This window comes from Ascidiella aspersa, chromosome 1 (assembly GCF_963924565.1).
Source record: "Ascidiella aspersa chromosome 1, kaAscAspe10.2, whole genome shotgun sequence".
Classification (NCBI taxonomy): domain Eukaryota; kingdom Metazoa; phylum Chordata; class Ascidiacea; order Phlebobranchia; family Ascidiidae; genus Ascidiella; species Ascidiella aspersa.
Genome location: NC_139447.1, coordinates 30,714,927 through 30,742,922, shown reverse-complemented (window position 1 = coordinate 30,742,922; position 27,996 = coordinate 30,714,927). Strand labels below are relative to the sequence as shown.

The 27,996-nt window shown below is 43.3% G+C and overlaps 1 protein-coding gene across 1 annotated transcript; it reads left to right on the top strand.

Annotated features, from left to right (window-relative positions):
- Positions 1-10: 10 nt before the first annotated feature.
- On the top strand, positions 11-27,887 carry LOC146169731 (TNF receptor-associated factor 4-like). Its single transcript, XM_083388949.1, has 8 exons — positions 11-465; positions 17,252-17,303; positions 21,740-21,844; positions 22,314-22,469; positions 22,973-23,140; positions 23,576-23,731; positions 26,262-26,503; positions 26,841-27,887. Exons 1-8 carry the CDS (start codon positions 323-325, stop codon positions 27,232-27,234), a joined length of 1,416 nt encoding a protein of 471 aa, XP_083245075.1. The 5' UTR covers positions 11-322; the 3' UTR covers positions 27,235-27,887.
- The last annotated feature ends 109 nt before the right edge of the window (positions 27,888-27,996 follow it).

Here is a 27,996-nt window from a genome sequence, read left to right as displayed (position 1 = left end):
TAACTATGAAAATTGTCATGGTCCAAAGTTGATGTAAGGCGCGGTTTTCCTTGTAAAGCACACATCGAATAACTGCGTGACGATTAATCGCTGTACATTTGCCTCACGGCAATACATAGAGTTACTCGTTGATTTCAGCCATCATTTCTACGAGGGCAATGTGATTTGCGTGCAACTAAAATAAACAGTAACGATTTTGTTGCTTTTCTTTACAGACTTTAGATTGTTTAAAATAGAACAAACTTGGCGTTTTAGCACCGCTTTAAAGCAGCATCGTTCCTCTGCCCAGTTGCTGCGTTTGTTCAGACGTTAACAAGACAGCATGCCGGGATACAAGACCAAGATCATGGACAAAGTCCGCAAACGGCACCAGTGCCCGCTGTGCCACCTCCCAATGCGCGACCCTGTGCAAATTACCGCTTGTCGACACCGATTCTGCGACACCTGCCTGCAAAACTTCCTCAGGTCAGTCACTTGAAAAAATTTTGCTAAGATTTTGCCCCCGGTCGGAAACGGAGTTTTTTTGGACAGGTACTGCGTTAAATATAGGCTTTGGTATATTATAAACTGTTCACAAATTCACTTCAGCAAATAAATTCAAATTACACTTTTTCTAAAACCAGCGCTCTTACTAAACATCCGACCAACTTTGCTTATTTTGATAAATTTATTTTTGTTATCAACGTACGGCGTTTGCGTTCGCCTTTTGTTGTGATGTTTATAATGCCCGGAATAGGTTACCACGATTTCAAACCGATCTTCGAATCTCAAATGTCTTGTTTGTAAATGTCTCGTTTCCATAATGTAAACGTTCTATAAGCGAAGGCTCTTCTCACCAATCGGCGGCGTGTTGTCAAGTGTTGCGACACGCAACTCCATTTGTTTCGCGGAAATACTGCCCGTCGTGCTTGCCGCGCGAATCACGGCCACTGCAGGTCCGAGTTGTAGCCAGTTACGAAGAAGCCGGCTCCGTAATTTTGGCCCAGCATGGTAAACCACGCCACACTTAAATTGGAATGGAATGAGGCTAATTTGTCTTCACTTTAAGGCTGGCGAATTTTTGATAGGACGAATGTGTTGAAAAACGAACTAGCTTCCGACTTTAAAGCAGCCATATGAACTAAAGAAATAATCCTATTGTATTTTCGGTGTTAAAGTGGTCAACGTTAAAAAACAAAAAAGGGTTTAAAAAGGTTCCGGCCGTCGCTTTATAAGTAGCCGGCAAACTGGCCCAAAACGCACTTTATTGTGACCGCAGAACGCGGCGTGAAGTCGCCATTTCTCCGCACTGAGAGCCTCGAAAGGCCGAGAGGCTTTCTTATTTTTGACACTTTGATAAATTTCGCAATTCACGTTCGGACGCGAAAATTGATGGCCTTGACTACTATTTTTTCTGCACAAAGCCGCTAAGCATAACTTGCGTGCGATTCACACGTCTTTGTACCTGCCGAATTGATTATTTCACGCGAAACGCCATGTATACTATATTCATCGGACTGGGTTGGGTTGTATTTGTATGATTCTTAAAATGAAAACAAGTGACACTATTAACACATTTTAATGTGCGACTTGTTTTCATATTTATCTAACACATGAATGCAAATCTTCCAGATGTTAAACTGACAAAAAGTCTTACAATGTAAATTATAAAACGTCAAACAATTCAACATGCTGCCTTAAAACGAGCAGTTGTCTAAGCATAAAATCTGCGATATTAACCGCCGTTTTTACAGACCAAAATTCTGCTTATAAAAGTTGTTATACGCTATAAAAAGACAATAAGTAGTTAAATAGATATCCCCAACCATTTCGTACAAATTTCGTTTCCGCGTTCTATCCGTTCGTCAGCGCGACGACCGGTTGTCTTTCGCTTGGCCGACACCGAAGCACGTAATTGCGAGAAACGATATTTGATGACGGCCTGATATGTTTGGCATGAAAACATAGAGCGCGCCAGCTGATGCATCAAGGCAGGCCAGAAAGGCCGACGATTTAAGCTCGCAGCCCCGGGGCCTTCATTGCAACTTTCGGGCAACCCACTCTCTTCAACTACAGCTATCTTGTGCCGATCGCAGGAATGCTATTGTTGTAATTCAAGGCGGTCCCGTCGCTACTAGATTACGGGCTGCGCGTGTTTTTTTGTGTGGATGGCGAATTTGGCGGAGGTCGGCTTTAATGCTGAGCCTGTGGGCTGTATCGTTTACTGCAATTGCAACCCTCTCAAACGCTTTCCAGTAAAGTGCTGCCTGTGGAGTTATTGTTTTGTTCATTTTTGTAAACGGTAGACAAGCTTTAAACACGATAAAGGATTTTCGGTTGCTCGCATAATGAGTAAACCAAGAAATTAACCACGAAAATGCCGAATACGTTCGTTTTCTGATTATTATCGACCAATAAGAGTGAACATAATCGAGCTAGTTTTCTCAAAAAATTGCGTAATTATTTTAACGGGGATTATCGATGTTTAAATGGCCTTAAACCTGTCATAACAGGGTATCAACATGTCAATCTCCCGTCCTATCGGACGATAAAACCTTACATCCAAATCTTGCTGAGTGTACCTTTGTTGTCAAGATTCAGTCGCTCTTTTATGAAAGTTACCTTGCGTGCTCCCAGCAAAAATTCGCATCCTATCCCCGATTGTTTGTCAAAGTCTGCTCAATGAACAAGACGAACTGCGAGCGACGATAAATGCTTTTCACAGCGGCAATGGCGATGCTCAAAATGGGATAAACGCAACCCTGGCCCTGGCTTGGACGTGCCCGGGCAGGATCCGATGCTCTTATGGGTTGTCTGCAGGCTACGCCGCCTAAGAATTTTGAGAATTCAAAACTTGTCGCATAAAAGCTATAGCGGTGTGATTTTAAACCTTGTATCGACTTTTAGGAAGACTCTCCTAAAATATCACAACATACTAATATAAGTCCTCATAATAAAGCGTAGGTTATTATGTCCGTCGTCTGCGGGCGACGCGGCACAGAATTTCAGGAATTTGAAACTTGTACAAAACCAACCGCGGTGTGATTTTAAACATGACCCAAACTTAGAAGATGGCTTCTTAAAAATACAGCACAAACTAACATAAGTTGGGCGTAATTTGAACTGTGCCTAAACCTTTCTACTTCAACCCCACCGAAAATTAGTGATCCTTATTTATTTTTTACTGATAGGCGATCGGAAATTGTTGAATCATCTTTTGCTGCGGTTGGATTTACACGGATACGATATATGAGTCATTACTTATCAACTGTGTGCCCTTTTAATTCTCCCGTGTAGAAGTTTTTAGCGATACATTACTCTTTTGTGGCAAGTTTTTAAAGCGTGGGATCGCATGGAACGGATGTTTTAAACTCTTCGCACGATGTTTCAAATCTATATTTTAAAACGGTTGTACGCGTGGTCTTGGAAAAACCATTGACGATTTGTTTGTTTTTTATTTCTGTAGTGCTATACCGGGCATATAGGGGTGACTCGTAAATGTTTCCTGTCATAGAAAAGGGCGGGTTGCGGAGGTTACGTGTTTTCTTAGGTCCAAAAAAGTGTAAAGCCACTCTTATCTATTCGCTTTCACTTCTCCCAGGTGCCCGACATGGGAAGAACACACAGCGCGTGTACGCTATCCTAAATTTACACCGCTATATTTATGCGAACAGACATTTATCGACGCTGATGCGCGGCTGAGTTATGATAACGCCTGACTTACAAGAGACCACACAACCCAACCAACTCTGAGCTGTGTGGCCCAACTCGACGGATTAATTTCAGTTTATGGGAAAACTCCCCGGGCTTGGGACGGTTTGTGTTCATCTGTCGTCAGTGTCAGGTTACATACATTGTTTGGTGTGTAGCCGCGCCACAGAATAGGGCCGTGAGAATCGCTCGCTCCCTTTTCGTAGCGTCCTTCTAACGAAACCACTCCTGCGAAGATTAATCAAGCGTATTTAGCCGCCCAGATTATGACGTAATCGTTGGCCTTTATGCCGTATATGCCCTAGCCAAGTGGCCTGACTGCGTTGAACGTCGCTTGGGTTATCTCTGTACAAGCAGAAGGATTAATGCTGTAATGAGATCGACTAATCCAAAGCGGACGCGGCCATGTCAATAATGTCAACACCGTTTTGGCCATTTCTTCCGTGGGAACTTGCAGATTTGCCTCTTTGCTGCTGATGCGTTATGTTTTGAATCTGAAGATTTTTGGCTCTGTGTTTAGGTTTATCTTTTTAGCGTTACGTGATACTTTACAGCATTTGGCTTCTTACCCGTCTACTTTATTGGGGGCAATATAGGTTTATGGCCTGTTAGTATGTTATCACTGCTGATATATTTTATTGAAGTAGGGGATTATTGGATTAACTATTTAAATTTGTGTTTCTCTTTATCGTTGTGTCTTACAACACAGACAAACAATAGATGTAAAACATGTGAAGCAAGCTACCAGCTGTTGCACTCAAATGCGCGGGTTTTGTTGTAATGGGCGGACTTTTCTTTGAGCTTTTCTTTTCCTACTCGGGCGTCTGAAACAATGCGTTACAAGCAGCGAACGGACGTTTCGCCATTTATGGTGATCTGCGTCGCAAAATCGCCACTTTGCGCGCAGCAAAGACGAAATTAAGTCGCGACCGCAGCAAAGAATTGCGGCGTCGGCGCGTTAGGCGAATGTATATGTGGCAGCTCACTAAGCATTGAGCACGGCAAGAATCTGCTTTTTAAACAACCGACGACCGTTTGCAGTGGTTAGTGGTGAAAACACCTAAAACAAATCCTAAAAACGTAGGAAAACTAAAATTTTGAAGCGGTGGTCTTACACTTGTTCAGTGATGAATGAAGGCAAGCTAAAACACGACAAGAGCGCAAACACGTCGTCGTTTAATAAAGTGGCCGTGTAAACCGGCAGTAATGAGAGGTTTCCCACTCCAGCGATGCTCGAACCACTGCCAGCAAAAGGCCTCTCGAGTGCGATCGGGCCGCGAACGCGCGCAAAACGACTAATTAGCGGATCGGTGGCGCTGCTTGGTGCGTCGAGCGCCGCCACTTCTAACGTCACCGCGCGATGACGTCACACAATGAGCGCCGGTCGCGACAATGGCAGATCTCACGGTTCCCGAGTAAAGGTCGCAGCGACGGCGTATAGCGCTTTGAAATTTAAACAGGCATGAAAAAATGAAATGCTTTCCCCCATATACTCGCTTCAAACTTGCTTATAGTGTGAATTGGAAAGGCGCCCCAAGGTCGCGGCCGCAGTTTTTTAGCTTTAACAATTTTGCAAAAATAACGGGAAAGAATCTCTTATCGCTTAAATCTATGCCGATTCGCGGAAAAGGACCCTCGCGTTTGTTGTCATTCCATTGTGACTAATGCTGTGAGTTGGCTGTCCCAAATGGGCTCCGTTTGTTGTAACCCTATATAAGCCCTTTCCTGTTACTGAAACAGCAACGATTGCGAATCATGCGCTTCAGCGATTAGCCGTTTCAAAACAAAGTACACAGCAACGCCGAAATATGTTTTGAAACCCTATTCCCGCCCGAAAGGTACAACAACTACAACATGCACTATGTAACTTGTGAAGCACTGGATCTTTGACCTTGCTAGCAACTGTTGATTTACCATCTAGGGAGATGCTGAAGTGCATGGAACAATTTGAAACTTATCAACGAAAAATAGCTTAAACATCCAACAAGCTACATTTCAATTTAACCACCTTTTGTTGGTTCGAGCAAAAGATAACATAGACCTTGTACAAATAAAAATGATATGTATTTTACTTGTGGGAGCACCCGTGATTTCTCGATTCTCAACGAAGGGCTTTCGATTGAAGTACATTCGTAATGGTTAAGGGCAAAGCGAATCGGCGACAGTGAAACCGACCCCATGTTGTGTTCGACTCGCCAAACCCTCCATGACACCCACGCAGCAACGGGATGCTTCCGACGATCAAACAAATGACGTAATGCATGAGCTAAGTTTAAAAGGAGGTTATTGGAAATGGCCGATTCGAGACCGGTCGGCATCCTTGTTTGAAACTTGGTGCAAAAACGGCGCGAAAAGGGTTGAAAAAAAAACTTCAAAGCGGACATGGGCTTGATTGCCTTCACTATACGTGCCCAAGTACAACCGATTCGAAAAGTGCCACAAGAATATGTCTGTCCACCTTTCACGATGCTTTCGCGATGTGAATGTTGGTGACCTTGCAACGGTGGGTGAATGCCGACCTCTTTCAAATACAGTCAGGTTCAACGTCATCAAAATCGTCAAAGCGAAGGGCGCTGCCAAGAAAGTTTTCCAAATATTAGTGAGAGCGCTAGGTTATGCCTCAAAAAATAAAATGATAAAAAAAGAAAGGGTACCGACCGCTATTCAAGGTTGCCTCTCCAACTGGCCCAATGATGTAAGACCGACAGAAAGGACATCGCCGCTCGGTCGGCTTGTTTGCGTTCGCTACGCAAAACAGAAATCGCCGGTTTCCTTTTCGGTTTTACACGTGTATTCCGCGTGTATTAATAACTCGCTTCGCAACGGAGTCAAAGGCCTCCTTTGTAACCGCTTCACATTTTCAAAACCGACAGATAGCTGGGGCCTTCCTTTTTTCGGGACGTGGGGCTTTGACCCCGAAACCATTGTGCGTTTTGGCCCCCCTAGAACCCGCCGCACGATGGGTGTTTGTTTTGGAAAAGGAAATCTAAACACTCGAAGTCTATTGGGTGCTAATTGCGCCTGACTATTTTCTGCTTCACTAGTTTGACTGAAATATTTGGGTACACTATGCACGGTTCTGTAATGAGCTTGATAATAAATTGCAATGCCAAAAAGGTCGAGAAGATCAACATTATCTTGAAGACGTTTCGATACGAGCTTGTATCAACTTCAGTTAATGTGACTCAGAAGTAATTTAAGCAAAACTTATAAAAGGTGAGACGCAATTGTTATCAGACTAAGTTTCTATAGACTGAAATATTTTTGTGTGGTTTAACGTATTATTTTATGGAAATTTTTGACAGGCTTTGTTGATGGATGTGTTTTGATTTTGCAAAAAGGAATCCACTGGACAAACGTGTTTCAACTATTGTATATTTTAAAGCAATGTCCTGCTTACGTGGATTCATTCGAATTGATTTTTACATGAACGAGGTTTGTCATGCTTTTAACATAAGTGAAGTAATCCCGCGCTAACGAGCCTAAACAATATGCCGCTTAACCCGGCCATCGATCCTGGCATGTTGTGTGTCAACGGGGTCGTGTGAAATGCCTCGGCGTCTTAAACTGCGACCCGACGTTTACGACACGACTGTAACTTTTGAAATAATGCCCGGAAGTTTCAAGGCAAACTGAAATGTCTCGAGCCTATTTAGCCCAAGCAGCGCCGTCGCGGCTACACTCTATTGATCATTTGACGCGACATCTTTACAAATGTTATTGTTTCCAAATTTGTTCCGCCGCCATCGCGGCACATTCTCTCACCAAACGCTCGCCAATTGAAAGTGTCCAGTTTCAAAGCGGTGTGACGTCGACTGTTTGGCGCGACATTACCTATATAGGGTCCGAGGCGAATTCGTCTCTCGCTAATGTTATTGTTTCAAAAGTTTATTTCGGAAGCCATCATTAGGCGCCACCGGCCGATGTGTCGGCTTTCAAAGAAACCCGGTTTGCTTTCCCCCGAAGGATAACTGCGCAATTGTGCTAACTCCAGATGTGAAGTAATCTCTATTTGCCAATGACATAATATTATACAATACGCCGCGCCTTGTTGAAACAACTTTGGAACGCTAACAACCTAATTATGGAATGTAGGCATAAAAGTCATAACAAACGAGAATCAATGATTAAAGTAACACTTGAAACAAAGCAATTTTGATATTTTTCGCTCCTAGTAGTTTGATATCGCGGATGAGAAACTTTCAACTTCTTTAGCGTTATAAAGGCCTAAATTCTGTACAATTACAAAGGCCTTTTACGTCTGTACAGTTATAAAGGCCTAAACACAAGGTGCCTCAAATCGGATGCAAGTTGTCCAAGCCATTTTGGTGCGGAAACGTTCCCCTGTGCACAGCCAATTGAATTGACCCAGGGGTCAGATTATCAGTTAAAAAGGCGCAAAGCCGACAAATCCCTGCACACAACGGTATCCGCGATTCCATAGCCCAGCCAAAGCAAAGCGCGATTATTGCCGGGATGCGGATGTGTAGGCGTCACCCGATACCTTTGAGCGCGTTTTCTTCCCACTTTAAGCACCGCCGATGTCCCTACCGTCGTCTCCGGATGGAAGAAGATTCGAAATCTCGCCGGCACTGCCCAGGAAATCTGCCGCCTCTGATCGATTTCGATTTGACGTCAGCGCTTCCTTTGTGAGCGCGGTTTTAGTTTCAGCGCGGCCCCGGAAAAGTTATTTGAAGGCCGTCCGGGCCTCATTGTGCTCGAAAGTGCGACTGGAAACATACACGCCGCCACCGCCGCGTCCCTAAACCGCCCCGCGTCGCGACTATAATGACGTATGTGTGCGGTTGCTGTCAAAATTTCTCGCAGCGAGGGCACAAAGGCGTCTAAATCGCTTATTGCCAATTTGCAAGTACAAGTTTTGTTCATTGACCTGATAATGACCAACGTTATACTTCAGAGTATTTTTGTTTGTAAGTTAATTCTCGGTACGAATAATCAGGCTTTGCTTATGGGCCGCAATCTGTCATTGTACCTCGGCCAATGTTTTTTTATTTACTAAATATCGCCCAGAAGTTTTATTCGACCTAACGTGGCATCATGCAAATCGATATTAGTCTGTTATGGATCACAAAACACTGCAATTCTCCTTTTTAGTAGTGTAGGGTTCATACTGGCAATAAGGCGGAAAATGTGCGCAATGACACACCACTGCTTGTCGCCTTAAACTTTGAAACTTAGTTGGCCGCCAGGTCGGTTTAAAAGGAAACCCAAGGTAAGACGTAAGCCGATAGCATGCCAGATCGATGACACCAAACCAACTGTTCGAAATCGTTGCTTTATAAGGAAGGATTCGCTTTTTCTGACGGCGATTTTGGCAATTTGCCTTAAATGCCGGACCCCGAGAGTGTCTGGGGCTAAAAAGGATCAGTTGCCAGTACGATTGTTTATAATATGGACCGTCAAACATACCAACTTTTTACCACCAGTCGTTCGTCATGGCGTGGCGGGACACATGAATCAATGAATCGCCGGCGGGTTTAAATTTGTAGCACAAAAAGTTGCATATAAGCGCTATTTTGAATCCAGCAAACTGTCATGCGATATCTTGGGCACGTGTCTTACCGCTGTGCTAACAAATCGTTTAGGTAATAAACTAACCGGCGTTGTACAACAAGACTAAATGCAGCTACCGTTTAAATTAAGCTTTAAAACCTTGTGTAAGCCGATCTGCTGTTAATTTATCCTGACGAAACCAATGAGTGCCTTTGATGATACGTTCTGGTGTCCTTGATCGCGTATTATGGCAATCCAAATGTTTGCAGTGGAATTAAGCGCGAGCACGTGTTTGTGGATTAAGGTCGGGCTCGCTCCGAATCGGGTTCCCCGCTCGATGCAACAAAACACGGCCGGAGTAATGTTGCAAGTTTGCAAAAAGGATTGCATGATTTCGCTAGGAGTTACCAAACGTTGAAATAATACAAGCGGTACCTTTACTATTCTCTGCGAGGGACAAATGCCAACCTTAACACCGCAAACCGGTAAAATTTGAAAAATCCAGACGGTCTTTTAATTTTTTCGCACTATACGAAAACTAATATAATACACTTTGGAGCATAATGGTTGGAGGTTGTAGTAGGGCGTATTTTCAACATGTTGAAAATGAATAAAGAGTTATTCGAAACGTTCAAAATGATACCTACTTCTGTATGGGCTTTGATATTCCTATGACGTAATGTAATATACAACTAAAACAAATCTAAGGTATATAAAGTTTAAATCATTCTGGAAATGACTTCACTATCTTCAGCAGACGATTTTGTTCCTTCCAGCCGCCCCCAAAAACATGTTGGCAACCGGCACACTTTTGCAGTTTGTAACATTCCGCCCGTCCAAACACGAGCCTGTTAACTGATTGGCACGGCCCAAGAAGAGTTTCGCGGGAGAATATTAGCTTAAAACAACATCATCCCTCGAAGGAAAACATCCGCTCGTGAGTTCACGGTTAAAAGTGCCCTCCGCGGTTTCTGAGTAACATTTTTCCCCGTCTTTGCAGCGGTCAGGTGCGAGAACGAAGAGGGTGAGTGGTTGCACCATGTGCAGCCTTCGATATCCAAAATTGCCGTTCCACCTAATGACCGAATTTCAACGATTCGGCGAAAGCAGTCACCGCACAGACGAAAATGGGGGTCATGTTTGCTTCGAACGACGATCAGGGTCCCGGGCCTGGACGGCGCAATCCGGGCGCGACGGCCGTCGGCCGACCGTGGCGATTTAAATGCCGGCCGTGCAACATCAAAGACGCGAGCGGCGAGGCCCTAATGTGCTGCATTGCTTGCAAGCATTTGCGGCAATCGCGAGCGAAAGTGTCGGCTCGCGGCGTCGACACGCCACAAAGGGATCGCGAAGGTACCACTTGTGACGTCACAGGGCGTTTTGCACCCTCCTCGTATTGCAGCGACGAGCTCAGGGGCGGAGGGGCGACAGCAACGACATGGGTGTTTTACGGGGAATCTGGGCGTGAGAAATACACGACGAACGTTTGTCAGTCGAAATAATTGCCCGTCAGAGTGTGGCACTTGTCTTGGCGCTTTGGAGATAAAATATAAAAGGGTTGTCCTGGAAAGACAATGGCCACCGCGGAAAAACGTTTGATCGTCGATCAGGATACTTGTCAGTTTTAATGCGAACTTTAGATTGCTCGAATATATCACCATGCTTTATTAGAAAAATTGCCGCCGAACGTCTTTGGGATATACCTTTAATTGAACCGCACAGTGGGTCGTGTTGTGCACCGAGGTGTTTAAGTTGTCAAATCGGGCCTTCCTAAAAGCAATAAAATGGACTCAATTTCGATGCGCGACGCTCGGGCATCAAGGCAGGGATCAACCACAAGTTTGTTGCCGTATTCAGTTTTACGCGGAAAGACCCAATAAAACGCTCAGCGATAAATATTTAATAGCGCAAGGCGCCAACCTAATCCGCGCGGTTTGAACGCTGTTTGCCGCACGCATTAATTTGGCTCGGACGATTAGGCGCCTTACCTTAAGAAAGATTGCGTTTGCCGATCGATACACGGGATCATCCCACGCGCTCGCTCGGCGTCAAAGGCTAATTGCGGCTTTGCTAAAGCAATTTTCGATATTTTTTGCTGATTGATTGCCGGCTCTGCGAGTCAGCGGGCGATTACGCGGCAGCTGTAATTTTTACGAGTCAAAGTCACTTAACTAAGGCAATAAAGCACTGGTCAAGCAGGCCAACCAGCATATCGAATTTCCGCGTAAATGATAAGCCTGACCTAGAAAAACGATGATAACAGTTGATCGTTTCAAGTCCAGTGTTATATTGTTTTAATATCAATAGTATAGATTGGCGTTGTGTTGAACTTTGTGTACGCCTTGTGTTTTATTAGTCATATTCTTGATTGTGATTGTTTTGAGTTACGTTACTAAGTCTCTCTCTATCATATTAGTCAGAGATTCAATACTAAAGAGACCACCTACATTTTGTAACAACATAGATCTGAAAACAGAGTTGCTTTGGCAATATGAGGACATATTAATGATTCGTACTGGGCCTTCCTTAAAACGTTGGCCAACGAGTTCGATTCAAGGCGCTGTCCCATCAACAAACTTCGCCCACTCACCAATTATTTGGCAACACTCATACGTGTATCAAAGCTTGAACTGTGCCTTAAACTACGTCAGCCACAGCGCCTCTGCTGAGGTTGTAACGGTAAACGTGGGCTGGTGAGTCGTCGAATGTTTACAAACATTGGCCAATTTTATGTAACGCGTTTTGTGACTACAGGGCCAGCTGGGCGACACAAAACAATACCGGAACTGTTGCTGTATTAAAAAATATACGCTGAAAGGAATAGGCCAGTTTACTTTACACCCTCTTTTTCTTGCAAGGCCTTCATGATTTCTTTCACTTTTTTAATACGTCAGCATCAGCAGAAATGTCCTTTCCACTCCGTCTTTATTCAGCTGGGGTTTCGCGTTCATGCGAGATGATGACACAGTGCGGTGCCAATCGGTCTTGTCTGTTGGCATGCGAAAAGTATTGAGAAAGCGCTGTGTCGATGTTTTGCGTTTTGTGGCATAATGTTTTGGAAGAGGATTACTCATATGACGCCCTGCAGCTTATCGTTCCTGTATTAGTTTCCTCTGTCGAAAGAAACCCGCGAGAAACTGCTGATAGAAGCAAAGCTCATGAGAAAGGCTTTTACATTTAGAGGAAAAGCTTATTGTTTGCTGTTTTTAAATCATTCAACAAATTATCAACCAGTATGGTTCTAAACAGCCTGTGTTACCTCCAACCACTTTTTTGATCGATCGGTTACTTTTAAGTCCAAATACTTCATTAAGCTTGACAAAGAGAAGCGAGTGCCGAGCTTATTTGAAGCCAATTATCTCAATGAAGACCAGACCGACTCCGTTCTGTCGGACTTTGCTCGAATTCAGAAGCGAAGCCGGTTTCCCGTTCGCTACGAAAAGCGGTCTTCCAATCGCCCGACGTTAAGTGGCGCGTCGGAATTCCTTGTGTATTCGTCGGGCATATTTCAAGTGGCCCTTGGCTTCGTGATTTTGTAATTATCGCCTTCCCACCACTGCATAATCTGCTGCTATTGGTGCTTCTGCTGCTAGTGATGTCACCGCTATAAGCGCTAAGGTTTAAATATTGCTCACCCAACACCCCTATTTTCGGCTTAGTGTCAATAAATCATCTGTTCATTAATGTGAATATATGAGCATTTTAACCGCAGCGCATTATTCATTCACTAAAGTAAATCTATTTAAACGAGCGTGCATATATGTTTTTAAATCTTACATATCCACAATAAAACATTCAACAAATGCTTTATACACAAACTTGTCCAACCATTATCGGTGAATAGCACCGACTGTCCGTCTTACATTACAATGGAGTGTGGTCCAATTTTGCAAAGCCTACTCTACCTAAATTGGCAACCCCTGAAACCCGTGTAGCTTTCCGCTTGTGCGCATTACAATGCTCTGGTCGTTTTACCTCAAGTGCATGCGCGAGCTCTAGAATTTCTGCCCGAAATGATTGCCAATAAAACCCATTACCGCCGAACAACTTTAGGCCCAGTGCCGATTTTCGTAAGTGCTATCTTCCAGGTTAACGTTGGTCAAAGGGTCCAAGTACGGCAACGTCTGGCAGGCGCCCAGCCGGTGGAAACCGTTTCCCGCGCAACGAATCGAGCCCGAAATTGGGCATAGTAATCGTTCATGTAAACAAACAAAAGCACCTATTGTCGTTTAACCAACTAGATTGGTCGGTTTGAAACAGGTAACAAAACCTAGCACTGGACGTGATTTTCCTTTTCGTTCTTGTTTTCCCTCGTTATTGTTGTTTTCCTTATTTTTTGACGTTCAATAGACCGCATCCACGGCCATAGATTGTCATGTACGCTCTACACACGATATCGTCACATCGAATCGACATAACAGTAATTTGATCGGGCAAATTGGGCAAACCCTACTTTATTGGGTGCCTGGAAAGCGGTTCAGTGTATAGAGAAGCAACACTCTGAGCTTCGGCAAGAAAGGCAAGAGTCCCTTTGCCTTTATAGATCGCCTTTGACGTGTAACGCGGGCTACGGCAGGTGCAATTTATTGGCCGCACATGGCTTATTCGTGAACCTGTGGTTTAATCGAGCTGATCTTTGATCAGATTGCGATTTTGCGGCTCTCCCTTATACGGTAACAAGACGTTGCTTACAAGTCTATCTTTGCGATTGACACTTTCCATTTATCACCTAAAACTATTGCTGCTTGATGAAGTATCATGTCAAACTATGGATGTTAGCGGATAGCATATGTCACGTTTAAAACGGTTAAATTGAACGAAAATAATGGCAGATAAGGGCTCTTAATGGATAGCGTACTTCACCAAAAACGCGACTTATTGAAAGCTATGGCTCTGTTATGGATGAACAAATATACAACCAGAATCTTTAAAGATAAACAAGAGGAAGTTTTGTTTGAAAGTATGTTCCCTTCTCTTTATGTTGAACTGGTAAAATATGGGAAATTATACAATACATACATTTGGAGTAGCTTTTTAATGCAGTATATTTCCCTTTAGGCGCGCAAAACTATACGTTCAAAGTCAACCAGTAAAACTATAAAGCATCCATGTCAAAACCCGGCCAAGGAAATAAAAAATCGCTCAATAATTGCCACATGTTGGCGTTCGCCTCTACCCAGTGTCGGAATGTAGCTTTGCCGTATTATCGCTACGGCAAGCCACCTCAAACAAGAACGTGCCAAGCCCGGTTACGGGAATAGAGCGACAAGGTGGCCATTTTCGCCGCCACCTGTTCGTCTGATTGACGCGCTTTGGCAACTTGATCTCTGATTGTGGATTGAGCGCCGGTGAGAGGATGTCCGAGGTGGCGATTTTTGGCTCCACCGACCGTTCTCAATTAGGGGTGAGCGCCGAACAGAAGGTTCCACGCGGTAGAAGAAATCTTCCAAAGCACTTTGGCTAGGCAGAGAAAGAATTTCGGTGTAATTAGTGCAGTTTATTCTATGATACTCTGCTATAGGTTTTGAGAGCCATGCTTAGTGTTAAGTTGTATTAAACAGACAGATGTACAGTTTTATTTGAAGTAACCTATATTGGAATATCTTTGTTGATAGCTGTATTTGTCTAAATCTACATCTGATAACCAGGTGGTACAAGGTAAGAACCCTTGCTTTACCTAACAAAGCACGGTTGTGAAAAAGCTTGTCAATATTATAAAGCCATCTGTCGTTCAACAGTGCTACCTGATTTTCAGATTTTGTAGAAGATTGCGACTGAGATTGTAAGTTGTCCTTCACGGTTCATTGAATATCCTTCACTCATACATTCACCGAACGGCGACATGTGTTGTTACTGCTTAGCTCTAATTGAAAACGCCGCGCGCGCGAGAGCTTAAAGCAATAAGCGATAAGCAGCCACAAATACGTCGCAAAGTTGCCATTTTCGCTTTGTTTTGGGATTAGCGACATGTCCAATCCCGTTTAGCCAGGAGACCGAGGCTTTGGCCTTTGCGTTTGCGTTTGCGGGTGTCCGCGTATTTGCCGTACGTCACTCGACGTGCGTATAGCGCCTCCGTTCGCGGATCCGCGTCGACTGATCGGATTTAAAGTCGCGCCCGACGGACGCTTTACGAGATGCGAGTGACAGGTTGCTGGTTTTGGCTGACTGTTCAGATGGGAATCTCGGCTAAGGCACTTGTTGATTTCGCATACTATCACTGTACCAATGCCCGCAGGTAGAAAAAGTCCAACGGCGGCTGTAGGCTTACCAGCAGTGCGGCTGCTTATGAGGTTGTTGTCGTCGTGGAGTTAAAGGGTTGTTTCGGGACTTACTTAACTTTGTGAGCCATGCAACTTGAATTTTCTTAATTTTTATAATCTTTCATAATTAACTCTTGCAGTGTTATTACATACAATCGCTTAACCAAGCAGTCATGTTGAAAATATCATTTAAACTACATTCCAATATTACATTTTTGTTATGTTTAAAAGCTAGGACGCTGATAAAATTTACCGGTTATCTAAGTCAAGGTACAGATCTAATAACCTGATTCGTTTAAGAAAAAAGTGCAACCGACTGCAAGTTTCACATATAAACTATATATCCACCAAAATGCGAACATCGCGGTTATTCCTCAGGCCGAGCGCGCTGAGGTACAAAACATGTTATTGCGCTCGGGTTGAAAAAAATCCAAAATAATGAACCAAAATCCCAAACCGGTCGGACACGAAATCCTTGTTCGTCATCGCCATGATGAGACCTTTCGGCGATGCGGCGTTACTCACCAGTCCTTGGGCCCACAAGCCTGACTCACCAGGGCCACTGGAGGCCGCTTGTTCAGGGTCAAGTGTTCCAAGTTATTCGATGACGCTCATTAGCGAGGTTGCCTTGTGTTTAATCTGAAGCGAAATATTGATTAAGGAGAATGTCGCTGGTGTCTTTCGGGCGCGTCGCCAGGGAATTTATAAGTTGGTGGTTCTAGGGGGGTCTATTCTACGCCTGTTTTTTCGACTTTGATTTGTTACCTTTTTGTACATTGTCACTGATCGCTACAGTAAGATACTGCTTTTGTAGTACCTTAAATTTTGCCCATTATGTAAGATTGAAATGCAACAACCTGGCCATTTCTTTTTGTCATATATACATAGGTCAATACAGTGTTAGTATGCGTGAATAAATTAACTGTATTGGGCGCGAAAAGTGTTTTTCTGCATTCCACGTTAAATATAATACAGCGCAGCTAAAACATTTTGTCCTCCACCTTTAGAAATTTTTTTTATGGGCCCCTTGCGGTGCAATTAGCAGTCGGTTGTGTTTGTTTGGGTGGAGCGCATGGCACCAGGCATTCTTTGCGGCTTAACCTTCCCCTCGACAGTTTTTGAGCACCTTTGTCACGTCAATTAACGCGTTCGAACAACTTCAGCCCTTGCCAAGTTAGCACTCCGTCAGGGTTACGTGCACAAGCAATTGTTTCGTTTTGACACTGATTGGGAGTCTTGGAAACTTTTCAAATTTCTTTGTTTCGTCACTTTTCATTCTGCTAATGCCGTTGATTTTATAATAATTAGGAAATACACGTTTTGCGAGTTATCCCAATTTCGCATTTAACTTTCACATTTATACGTTTAAAATCTATAATTTGATCGGGAAAAATTTTACAAAACTCTTTTTACAAAACTAGACCTAATTTATTTGTGTAATGCGAAATTTCGACGAAATGGCATTTTGTTTCCTCCATAGCACCTGTTACCGTAACCATATTACCTTTGACACGTGCACCAAGGCCATAAATAATATCGGGCGTGTCTGGGCACGTTTTACATCACGTGACACGCGTCGCACCTGTCCGTCAAGCGTTTTCGGTGTCATTTCGCAACGTGTCTTTTATAATTTTTATTTATAACCTACATTAAAAGTTTTGAGCCACCTACATTTAGCGCTATGTATGCACCTATTAACATTTTTTTGTATGTTTACGCACCATTTACAAAAGCTAAAAAAGCCTTGCTTTAGATAAAACATAACTTTGTATTTCATGTATTTGCAGTGAGGGAATTTTCAACTGTCCAGTCGACCATCTTTCGTTGGACTACGCCAAGGTAAGTAAATAGACTCTTAAATTTCATCTTCGTTTTGTGGCGCGATATATTGTATGCCAAATCGCCGTTAAAGACGAAGAACTCCAAAATGCCTAAAAAAAACAGACTCGTTGCTGCAAAGTAATTCGTGTTGTGGTCATTTATCTTTCCCTATTTTTGCGCTGGTGAACTTTGGTTGAAATAGTCCAGGGCACACCGAAACGTAGGCTCCACAACTTAAAAAAGACACAATTAAGTTTAAAGGTCAAGCTAACTCTGATAGTGCTTACCCTCTTAGCGCCTAAGTAACTGCTTTGCCCAACACGCTAAAGGGTAAGGCCGCCCTTTTAAATATCCGCTGAAAGACGATCAGGGTCCCGCTGTCTCGTTCCGCCAGCTTACATAAGCCTGACCTTGTGCCGGCCAGCAGCTACCGTGCCATTATAGTCGCTCAAATTCCGCTTTGGCAGTCTGGCGGAGCGGCGTAGGCTGGTCGACAGGGTTTCTCACAGATTTCTTGCCCGGTTTTATGATGGCGTTGCACCACAGATGGGTAAGATTTCCCAGAAACGTTTTGTATGGCGTAACGTCGTTTGTGCGATATAGTATTTAGGTAGATGTTTTACCGTAAGTTTTTGCAATTGAGGAGGCTTGGGTGCTTGCCAAAGGTAACGAGGTAACACTATTGCGCCTAGCTGCAAAAACAGCTCCCCTGCCTTTTGATGACGTCACAACCACCTTTGTAACGCGTGCGAGAAACCCCAACGTCACACGTTTAGTAATCATCCAACAGTGCTGTTTTGAAATAAGTCAATACTATAACATGATTTAGACTTATCAAAAAAAAAAAAATATATCAAAAAAAACACTTAAAGTTACTTATCAAACTTTAAGTTTAATCGACATGGCCGTTCTTTTTGTTGTCGTTCTTCTTAGTTTACCGCTAACCGATGTCGACCAGCGTCGGAGGAAACCGTACTTGCATGCGTTCAGCGATGCGCGCGCTATTAGAGGGTCCGGTGTATCGCGTGGCCGACAGAAACATTCGGATTTCGCGTTGGGTCGCCTTTGTTTTAAGGCAGACGCCAAACTTGGGAATCGGCTGCGAGGCGTTGTCCCGTGGCGGCGCGTGTTTTGGGTTTCTGGTGGGAAAAGAAGCTCTGCAAGTTTTTGCAGCTTGTAGGGGCTTAAGAAGGTGGTAGTTTTCTCTGATATTGAGACGACCCGATCTTTCGAACCTATTCTGTGCTTCAAGTTTCGGTTTAATTTGGTTTCTATTTACAACACTAAGCACCGTTTTACGTTACACTGGCGCGTTAAAAACTTATCGTGACCAATTGAGATTTACGAGATAGAATGCAGTATTGTGAACAAGTCATTTTGAGAGGACCTAAGTCCCAGTTAAGTCATTCGTTTGTTTTATATGCAAGAATTAAGATAAATAACCAAAACAAAATTCCTTGACCAAAACATTGCATTTCAACCCAAGTCATTTTTCCAAAAGACTTAAGTCAAGTCGAGTCATTTGTCCAGAAAATTTAAGTCAAGAAAAGTTAATTCATTAAATGCTAAGTAAAGAATATAGGTACATTTTTCCGGTAAAAAAAGTACAGCTTTGGGTCATTAAAGCTGATCGTTTGTCTTAAATTAAATTAATCTTTGCTCTTCAAGACCTAAAAAAACGAAATTGAAAACTTGATTCGATGTTTTCCCAATATCAAAATGACAGAGGCAGTTGCGGAAACGACTGTTTTGCAGACGCGTGCGAAAATGATCAAGACAGATTAAATAAGTGCATCTCCGAATCTGATGTTTCACCATCAGCGCAAAAACGATCAACCGAGATACCCCGTTTCTTCACAGTCGCGCAATACTTTCGACTCGTATGCGTTACACTTGATACAGCGCCAACTCGCCGCAAACTGTCGGTTACGCAATTTCAAATGGAGCCAGGGCGACGTCGCGTTGATGCAATACAACGCCGCAATCTCGCGATAACCATCTTCCGACTCCGAACCTCGCCCGTTTAATGCGCCCCGATGCAAACTTGAAGCGCTCGGCGCAAGTTCGCTAAACCGGAAAAACGCGTTCAAGTCTTGTTCGATCTAGTTTCTGGCCGTGAGAAAATCGCACGGGCTCCAGACCTCAGCCTTATTAATGGAACCGAGGCGAACCCCAAAATCGCGATAAGCCGTGTGAACTTCGCACTAATGTTAATTGTGAGAATCGTGCTGAACGCTAAATGCGTAATTCGGCTCAAAATCCCCCATTGGTGCTCGATAACATTGATTTAAATATGTGATAAACAATTACACACAGTACTTTATAAGGATATTGGTCGACGTATGACTGAAGGAGACTTGCATGCGACCTCATGATAAAATAAAAATAGCAAATTAATTACAAAAATACAGTATTACCAGATGTCGTTCGGAATAGTAAAAATCTGCAAAGAATAACTTGTTACCCTTTTGAGCATTTTGGACAAATAAACGCCAGGTTTAAACGTTTGTAACGCGATAAAACATACATAGAATAAAGTTGGGAAATATCGCCACATACAACGTTTCGAAAAATTACAATCTGCGAAAAGCAATGCCATCGTAAGACACTCGTTAATCTATTGATGAACTTAGAAATTCCATGTATGCACGTTTGTTTATGCTCTGGATGGGTCTAGAAAGGTGTCATGTAACGTTATAAATTAAAAGTTTGGCCAATTCAACCTATATAAATGCAAGTTTATAATTTGATTATGCCCAGTTTCAGCTAACAGGAGAACTGAGCGAAAATTTTGAGTTCGACAAACGCTTGCAGAATAACATAGGGGTTCGACAGGTTACCAAAGGTTTAGAACCACTGTTCGATAGATCGTATACAGCGCTTTGTGGCGTCCTTCATTTTCAGTGGCAAGACTGCGACAGGTGCCTATCGAGCGGTCAATTGTGCAAATATTTACTCGTCGTTGATGGAACGCGTCCAATGCGACGACCGCCGTTTCGCGATCTCGTTTGTCGCCGATTAGCGCCGTTCGCCTTTTTTCGATTTTTGTTTCCCACCGCTTTGCTAGGTCTCGGATATCAAAATGCTAGGTCTCGGATATCAAAGCCGGCCGCGCGCCCTGTTTATTTATAAGCGGCAGTTCGATTCGGACTCGAAGGTTGGGCGCCGTATGCTTCCTGTAAACAACGGCGCCTGAACCTCATTTATTTTAGAAGGTCGATCGCGAATATAATTAAACGTCGTGCATAGCAGACTGGTCAGCGGATAAACAAGCTTTGATCTCGCGGCCAAATCGCATTTACGCTTGTGTTCCGGTGAATGAGCACGACACACCGTGTTTCATGTTTATAACACATTTTTTTAATTTTGTAAACAGGGTTAGCAAGGTCGTGGCGTATAGTTTAATTAGATTTTAGCAACACAAGGTTTATTTAGGTCAAGGAAGTCCTAAACCTACATAATAATTTATATCTTTTAGACGCCAACGCCATCATGAAAACAATGTTCCTCACCATTAGGCTATAAAAATCCTGGAAACTAAAGCACTTTAAAAATTGATTGGTTTGTCGTTCTCTGAACCGCGATTTCAACTGAAAAAAGGTGTAATAAGTAACCAAACTCAAGCCTAAAAATTAGTTTGTAAATGGCCTTAACCAACTAAAGTTTAAAATGCACAAATCATATTTTTCCGGAAATATAATGCTTTCAACCGGATCGTCATACGTCGTTTATAAGGCGTCTTTACCGGCTCCTACGCTTTGCAATCGGCTGTATAGCCACGTGATTGAACTAAGCACAGATGTGGCCAAGTAGGGGAAGGAGAAGCGCCCTCGTTAAGCATTAGTTTACGCGTGTTGCGCAAATAGGCTTGAATACCTTGGCGAATCGAACTCGGCTCTTTATCGGTTCGACAGCAGCAGCCACGACAGTTGTCAGCGTCGCGAAAAGCTCTCACCGGGATCGACTAGAAGCTAAAAGGACGAATGGGCCCGTTTGATTGACGTGTGCGCGCGATTACTGTCAAAAATTTCCCCGTCGAAGGCCACGCGTACACGCTGCAAGGGTAATGGGCGCCATTTGCAGAGCGACCGAAACGCTAAGAGCCGTGAAATTGCGCATCGGCGCATTTTCGACATACATGAGGGCCCGGATTTAATTTTCCAATGTCATGGCCAAGGCACAGAAGTGGCCGACATGTTTTTTTAATGTTTTATATGACAATTTCTTGTTCGTTTGGCCAAGTGGGGTGCTAGTTTGAATTCTACAAGTCATGTTTGATCGCTTGTCTTTTGTATGTATTACATCCAACCCAAATTAATGCAGATTTAAAATAAAGCATCAAACTTTAAGAAGGTGACTTTTAGTTGCAAAATAATTCGAAGCAGAAAAAAAATATATCTTTCTGGAAAACAACAAAAGCACAGCGTTTTAAACACCATGTTTTATTTCCACAGATCTACCCTGACCCCGATCTTGAGAGCGAAATAATGTCGTTGACCACTCACTGCAACAACTTCCCTTCCGGGTGCAAGTGGACCGGAAAGCTTCACAATCTCAAGGTGAGAAAAAACGGTTTTCGAGTTTAAAACGCTTAAGAAGGATATTGAAAGTTTATCGCACCAAATGAAGAACAATATTATAAATTCGACATCAAATTAGCCATTTTAGGCGTGAACCATTAACTACAAAAAAAAGGTTATACTTAAACATTTGTATAGCTTATACTTTGGAAAGGTTAAAATTATCTTGTTTAGAAGCGAACGTTACTGCTGGTTAAGAAGGAACTTTATTGAAGACTTAAGACTAAAACTGAGTAAAACACAAAAGATAAAATCGGCTTTGTGAAAGTAAGATGACATTTTGACTAACAACTGCATGGTTCCGAGGTACTGATTCTTACGTCTTACAACAACCTTAAACACCAAGCCCAAAAGTCCCGTACATCTCGAGCTACCTCTCATTTCCCACCATTCGCAAGCCCAAAAGTCCCGTATATCTTGGTTTAATCTCAACTCTCACCATTTGCAGGCGCATCAGGACAAGTGCAGCCACAGCGAGCGCGACTGCCCGAACCGATGTGGGGTCAGAGTTCGCACCATGAAGCTGGCCGACCACCTCGAGTACGAATGCTTGAAGCGACGCGTCACCTGCAACTTCTGCAACAAGGACTTCAACGGCGAACAGGTGAGAGGCTTATTTCACGCAACCCTCTACGGCTGAAAAAGTAATGAAAATAGGGTATGAATAAAACGGCGCAAGGCTCGGCTGTTCGAATACGATGTTAGTGTAGAAGGAATGCGATATATCTAATCCGAATACTCTGAAGAACTGTTTTTTGTTAATTAACTTAAATACAGTTACTATGCGAATTTAACATTTTATTTAAAAAGATATATTTCATAATTAACACCTTCCATTAAACAATTTGTGGCTTTATAACTAAAAATCGACTTGATATATTATTGTGCATCACAAGTCTCGTATCTTGATTAATTTTTGCTGGGTTACCTTACACCCCTGATTCAAAGAGGGAAATTCAGAAACTAAACTAAGAATCACAAAAGTCACCAAAGGTTATTGTTAAACTTGGCTGGCGAACTATATACATACACGGCCACGGCGTCTCGGACACTGTACTCGAAGCTCGGTCTTGTCAAAAAATCAAAATTAAAATTGTTCGTTTTCAGATGGAAGACCACGAGGGCGCTTGCCCGCAGGAGAGCGTTCACTGCGAGAACAAGTGTGGCGCCAAGATGCTGCGCAAGTACCTCAACCGACACACCACAGGCGACTGTCCCAAGCGAGCCACCAAGTGCACGTACTGCGCCACCGACTTCAACTACGACATATTACAGGTGGGTGATCGTTTTTCTTTACGTGTTTACGGATATATGGTAAATGGTGCACGTGCACCATTGCTACCATTGCTGCCGTGTGTTGTTGTTTTCTGCACGGGTGTGTTATGTTTTGCTTCTAAAACAATTTATTTTTTAACTTTACAAACTTGACAACAACTAAAATTAATAAGCAACCAAGGCACTTACAATTATAACCTTAAGTATTACGTGATCCATCAACCATTTTTACAAAGTTTATGTGCTTAAGTTGTTATTAAGTTAAGCGCCACTAAGTCAAAAAAATCACAAAGCGAGCTTCGTCACCACATTGTCTGCTTTTAACCCAATTACTGAAGTTTGAAAGGGGATTTATTCAAACATTTATAACTGGAATTTGATTTCATTATTATTGTCAAGTCGTAGTATAATCTAATGTAACGCTGTCATCTCCAGACCCACCTGGGTAACTGCCCCCGCTACCCGATCGGCTGCCCCAACCGCTGTGACGTCATGAAAATTCCCCGCGAAGAGCTCGAAGTTCACCTGAAGGAGCACTGCAAGTCGGCGCTCACCGCCTGCCCCTTCAAAGAGGCCGGATGCAAACATAAGGTATGACGAAGCACAACGTACACACGCATTTACAAAGAAGATTTACACACTTGCAGGCACGCACGCATATACATACACTCGAACAACTGTGTAATTTAGAAATGTTAGCACAAATGGGTGAGAAAGTTTCGTTGCGGTTTATTAGATTGTTTCTCCTGAACCTTTTCCTACGGTGCGCAATAGCTGGAGATTGTAGTTTGTCGTGAAAGAAAATCAAAACCCATACACAAGTACCCATTCATCTTAAACGTGGTCAAATTGGCAGGGAAACCCGTTCTACTTTTTGAGACTGTTCTTGATTGTGTGCTAACAATGTTGGCCATCTAGTATGGTTTCTTGTCCTAGAACTATGTGTTACTACAGAAGTAGTGGCGGACTACTGATTTGGCAACCGAAATCCTAGTTCGCATTGTGTTGGTACCGGTTCGATTGCGTACTTAAAACGGGGCGTGTTCCTTTTTTCTCAAAGTGCCTCGTTGCTATACACAAAACAGCGTAACGCGAAAAACAAAACTCCGCGATGGGCGTTGGGAATGTGGAATTTGATTGAACAGCAGGCGAAATAGTGCGGAGTTATGCTCCAGCAGTCATATTGACAATTGCGTAATTGAAAAGCGGGCGATGGGCGTCAACGCAAGTTGAGCAAATACAAGGTACCACAACCTTTAAACTGCCGGAGGCTCATTGTTGGCTGTTGTTAATCGTCACAAAACATACGCGAACATATGTCCTCTTATCCTTACTTTTTCCCTGACGTTCTCATACTGGTTTTCCGGTTTTACACAGATATTGACACGGCGTTGTGACTGGGAAATGACAGCGTGACTTAAAAACGACGATTTTGAGTAAAACTTTAGTTATCTTCCTTTAGTTCTGACGTCATCGTTTATCGCGCTGTGGCGATCAAGAGTTGAACGCCCGATGACGAATAGGTTACAGACAATCACCTCCATAAACAGTCGAGACTGGTTTTCCGTAAAAAAAGTGCGTCAACTAGAAACCACCAGGGGACTGAATCCGCCCTTTTTCAAGGCAACGATGCGTGTTCGCATAAATGTCATAAGACCACACATCTAGCACACCATCTTATATGCTTCTTGCATATTCTTTAAAGATTGGGCAAGAAAAATTGAACAAAGTGTATAAAGATTAGAAAATCCTGAAACAAGAAAAAACTATGTGACTTAGGTTTTGTTCCTTTTTCGTAACATTTCCTACTAAATTAAGTGCGCAATTCATTCAAGACCTTGTTAACTTCTCCCCGAAATATGCATGCTCACCAAAACAAATATTTTCTCAGTACAAAATATTTTGGTCCCAGCTGTTCGCTGTCGATTTTGAACCTTGGCCAATAGATAAAACGCGTTTTTCGACCCAAAATAGCCAGGAATGTGCTGTCGCATGGGGGGTGTCTCAGGCTTGTGACGCCCCCGCATCTCACCGAGGTACTAGTGCGTGGCCGACCAATGACACAGACCGAATGACGCACGCGTCGCGTAAAGTGTAACGATAAGAAGCCCATATAGGCAGCCACCGACAAAGGAGCCATTAGTAAATCGAAAGGCTTGTTTCTGCAGAGTTTCCAACTCAGTGTTTCCAGATATTGGTGGCGTTCAAGTTCAAATGTCGCATTGGTTTCAACTAAGGTACTAGGTGTCCTATCTTTAAGATACTTTGATTAAATCATGCCATTTTGGGGGGAATAAATAAAGATTTCAATCGAGTTTAACTGACAAAAGCTTTTTTTAAAAAGGTCCTTCGAATGGGGATCCACTTCCTAAAGCCTTACTGTGTTCAGTGCTAACCTCGGCAGTTTATTGAAAACGGAAAATACGAAAATGCATATTTACCCGGGGGTTGGCTAGAACAATGTTTTAAGCCATTTTGCATTAAATTTGGCATTAAAAATAACAGTTTTTCTTTTAAGCCAATTTGCAATTACATTGGTCGTTTAAAATAATAATTTTAATCTTTTAAGCCATGACATTTTAATTAATTCCGCGTAGTGACCGCCCCAAGCTTAATACTTTCTGTATGTAGCTAAAACCATTCGAGTGGACCCAACGGCGTTACCCCTAGACGGGAAAGGAGTTGTGCTTACTACAAGCGTTGTCGCGGTTAAACTTCAGCGCTACTTTCGGGCGAGGCGTCCATTTAAAGTCTCACCCGGAAGCCAGTGTTTGTGGTGAAGGCTTTGCTGCTTGGCGACGCGTTAAACCACCCGCTTTAGCCCGATCTGTCTCGTCGCCCCCGGAATGCGAAAGTTGCCTGCATTCGTTTCGACTCGGTTCCTGTTAAAAATGCGCTGCCTTTTGGTTTTATCTGCTGCAATGTTCAGGTTTATCTTCTCAACAAGTGTTCGTTTTTGTTTTTAGTTTTCAATTTTTAATTGGCGAAGCGTAAAACTTCACGCCGAGACTTAAAGTCTCGGAACGCCAACTTAGCCTTTAAAGTCGGAATTTCGTAGAGTTTAACGCAAAGTTTTGTTGCTACTGAAACATGAAAACAAATCTTTGTTGTTTTTTTGCAGTGTCCGCGCTACCATCTCGACCGCCACCTTGCGGATTCGAGCACCGTCCACGTGCGCAGCATGTTCGATCTCGTGCGCACCCAGAAGACGCAAATCGCCGAGCTGCAGCGTCAGGTCAGCGAATTGAGCGTCAACCACCGTGGAGCCCTCCTGTGGAAGATCGACGACTACTCGCGGCGCCTCCAAGTGGCCAAAGACGAGCAGGCAATCGAAGTGCGCAGCCCACCCTTTTATACGCACAGGTACGCACAACAGATTATAAACATATTTTTTAGGAATATCACTGATTATTTCATTTATAATGTTATCTAGACTTTCGCTGTATTTTGTTAATGTTTCTATGGATTAATTTTTTTCTAGTTTTTTTTGTTCTTTTTTTGCTCAACCACTTTCAATACAACAAATTCCTAGAGTAATCAAGAGCGACCGTCCCTCTCAAATTCTCAAAGTATTCTTACGCGACATGTTTGCTTTAGCACAAAATACACCTTATCTTGGTTTCCAAACCTGGCCGGTCATCCGTCAAGCAGCCGAGTAAACTAGCCCAAGTAATTCAATAACGTCGCTACTTTTGAACAGATACGGCTACAAGCTGCAGCTCTCCGCCTTCCTGAACGGCAACGGCAGCGGCCTGGGCACTCACCTGTCCCTCTACATTCGTGTGCTGCCGGGCGATTACGACAGTCTGCTAGAGTGGCCTTTCGCGCACGACATCACCTTCAACGTACTGGACCAGGGTGACCCTCTCTCGTCCAAACGAAGCCACATCAGCGTGCGTTTCACCCCCGATCCCGCTTGGAAGAACTTCCAGCAGCCAAAGGCTGACAGCGGAAATGGAGGCGAAGACTCGAACCTGGGATTCGGCTACCCTAAGTTCGTCGCGCACAAAGAGCTAAAGGATCACAGCTACTTGAAAGGCAATGCGCTCTTTATCAAGGCAACAGTGGACACCTCGCGCATAGTCATTCCTTAGGCTGGAATTGAAGCTTTCGGAACAATGCTCCCTGTTTGGTTGTGTTTCAATCCCCGTGGTATCTATAGGGCGGATACGAGGACAAATTCATCGCTTGCGTTGCGAGTTTGGTAAACATAAGACGATCTGGTCTTGGTCGGCGAGAAGCACAATACGAGCTTTCATTGGAGTGAAGTCGCGGGGTCGCCGGATCGATCCTCGCCCGATTATTTCTTTTCTGATTTAGTGCTGTTCGAGCATCTATAAACCTTTCCCAGCTGCGTGTTCTGGGTGGGATTTCGCACCATCTCTATTAGTTCCTTTTCGCTTTATGTTTGCTTTTCATTGCATTACAAAACCGCCCATTGGCTTTGGCACGTCTGGCGGCGCTTTGTAGCTAGGCTACTCTATTTTATTTCGCTACCGTTAGTCCTTTGCTTTGCTAAGTACGCGTAACGACATTTTTCTTTTTCTTCGTATGACGTTCGTGCTACTTTCTCTTTCTTATCAATATTTTTCAATCATCTCTTTTTTCACCAATTTCGCTGAGACACGCTGGAAACGTATTTGTCTAGTGGGCTGTAGTTTTTGTTATACTTTTGGACTGTCTTTATCTTCGCCGTATTTCCGTTTTAAACGACAGTAACGAACCCCGTTTTACTCTTGGCTAATACTAAATAAATTTTCCCCTTCTCATATTTAATAGTTCTTAGCCTTGTGATAGCTTTAGTTTCTTATGGTTTTCTACCATATATACGACACGTGACACCATCGAATTTAAAG